General features: G+C 43.7%; 1 protein-coding gene across 1 annotated transcript in view; it reads left to right on the top strand.

Moving 5' to 3' along the window:
* The first annotated feature begins 1,492 nt into the window (after positions 1 to 1,492).
* LOC107562491 (interleukin-1 receptor accessory protein-like 1-B) overlaps positions 1,493 to 2,418 on the top strand; it is a 72,616-nt gene continuing 71,690 nt past the window's right edge. The window contains exons 1-2 of the mRNA XM_016247124.1: positions 1,493 to 1,549; positions 1,811 to 2,340. Of these exons, the coding sequence (XP_016102610.1) occupies positions 1,493 to 1,549; positions 1,811 to 2,340 (587 nt within the window). The remainder of the gene's footprint in view (positions 1,550 to 1,810; positions 2,341 to 2,418) is intronic.

The following is a 2,418-nucleotide window of genomic DNA, read 5'->3' on the forward strand; positions in this document are numbered from 1 at the left end:
AATCTTTAATTTATACAGTCAAATATGCAATGTTATTTTACATTTGATTTATTCAATTTCTGTACCTAAAAACTGTTAGACCTACCTAAAAAAACTGAAAAGCACTGTTTATTTATTTGTGCTGTTGCTTGTAGTTAGATAATTTGTTCTTATTTTCTTTATTTTTATTTGACAATATAGTTTTTTCCCTGAACATAGCACATACTGAACCGTACCAAAACCATGACTCTAAAACCGTGATACAAACCAAACCTTGAATAAGTTGGACCATTGCACCCCTAGTATATACATATGTGTCTGTAATCGACTTATATTGAAGGGGTTATATATACATGGTTCCATAACATGGGTGATAAATCTTTGCTCAAATTGTCCACTTCTATCCAGGGCGACAAGGGTGCCATAGGCTCCTAAAACCAAACATATGTTAAGTTGAGAGATTACAGAATCAGACTGCTTTTCTAGTTGTATTCAGTACCAGTTAGTTCCAGTTTTAAACAGTTTGTGCCAGATAAATATCACTCCGTTTTGAAATAATGTGTTGATTACGATTTCAGCATGTCACCCAAACAAAGTTTGCCTTATATTTGATTCAACCTTACAATTGGGTCTCATATCCTAAACAATAACCAATAATATTGTTTTGTGGAATATTTCAAAGGTTTATATACTGTACTAGAATACTTTTATTTATACAACAAAACTTGCTGCCGGCAGTAGAGATTTTCTGCAGTGCTTATATAAGATAAAGACTGTAGAAGCTTGTGCATCTGCCAGAGCATCACAGCTCGTGTTAGTCATGCATTGATTTGAGTCTGTCTGTAGCTGAAACTGAGGTTCTCCCTCACATTCTGTTATCTGAAAGAAACCTGCTTTTTGTGTGGCTATCATGAATTCACTACGCAAAACAAGATTTCCTGTGCTGGTGAAAAGGAAGTGCCTGCACTCTGAGGCTGGATGGTCATTCATGGATTAACATGCATGGCTGTCGTGTCGTTCACATGTCGGTTATCCTGCCGGTCGGTCATGGAGTTCCTAACATCAGGAACTGATCAGAATCCGTGTTCAGACTCAAGCGACTTTCGCACTGAGTGTGAGTGTGCACCGTGAATGTTCGACGCAATGACTTTCTGGAATCAAAACAATAGATCCTATGAAGCTATTCACACCGGACGTGATCAGTTGCGGCGCAACAAAGCTAGTTTGTGTTGATTTTTTTCCCCCCTGTTGCCCCGCGATGAAATGAGCCGTTCAATTAGATTTGAGCTTTCGATCACGCTGCTGTTGCACAAAAGGGTGAGATTGGTGGTTCTAAAGCACAGGAAGCCGTTTTGAAAACCAGTGTAAACACCAAAGAAAAGTATTATATAACCGTATTATATTAGAAACACTATTCAGAAAAATGCAACATTATATTCTTTAAACACAGCATACTACATTGTTTATTTTTCTAACGAGCTAAATAAAACGATAATGCACTCACCGTCAGTATATGGAACTGCCTGTGCTCTTCCCGAAGGCGATCGATCATTTCATGTTTGGTGTGAAAGTTCGTCTGCGATTCGCTTCGCTTTTTCTCGTTGTTGTAACTGTGAAAGGTCCTTCAGACTGCGTTTTGATTTCATTCAACTTCCCTCACTGTTGACTTGTTTCTCGTTTCTCTTATTTCTTCGTTAAAGCCGTGTGATTGCTCAGCAGATGTCCATAAGTCCACAAGTTCCCACTTGGAGCTGTTTATATCCAGCTTGTTTATGTCAGAGATATGGACCTGTCTGTGTGTGTTTTTCTCCCCATGTGCTCCGTGACCTAGTTCATCCGAAGATGGCCCTCCAGCAGATTTCGCTGCCTTTGTGGATTGGATACTGGCGAGAAACGAATCCCCGTTCACCGTCTGTTCCGAGGCAGTTCCACTCTGGACCCAGAGCCCAACCAACCATCACCTTGCTGTGCGGAGCTCAAGCCCACGCCCACCATTGATGGAGAGCCCGAAACCGCCGCGACAGACAAGCCTTTGCTGCATGGCGTGAAGGAGCTGAGGATCGCCGCGGAGCCGAAGCTTTTCATTACGTCAGTCCAGGTGCGAGAGCCGGCTCCCACACCCGCCATGAGGGAGAAAGCTGTGGCCAGTGAGACCATGGCTGAGGATGAGCTATTAGGGGATCTGGGTAAATGGAAAGCGGAGGGAGACCTTATAGACTGGTATGCCGACCTGCCCCCTCTCCTCCCTCTGTCATCCCAGAGAGTGCTCCCCGTTCCTGAAATTAGCCCTGAGAGGGCTCCTGTTTCCACGTCCGGCTCAGAAAGAGACTCTGTTCCCGAGTTCAGCCCTGTTGTTCCCCTGTCAGTCGCGCTCCCCGGGTGTGTGTGTGGGCAGCGCACACCAGCCCTGAAATCCCAAAGGCTCACAAATGCCCACCC

Source organism: Sinocyclocheilus grahami, unplaced genomic scaffold, assembly GCF_001515645.1.
Source record: "Sinocyclocheilus grahami isolate Dianchi unplaced genomic scaffold, SAMN03320097.WGS_v1.1 scaffold825.1, whole genome shotgun sequence".
Lineage (NCBI taxonomy): Eukaryota > Metazoa > Chordata > Actinopteri > Cypriniformes > Cyprinidae > Sinocyclocheilus > Sinocyclocheilus grahami.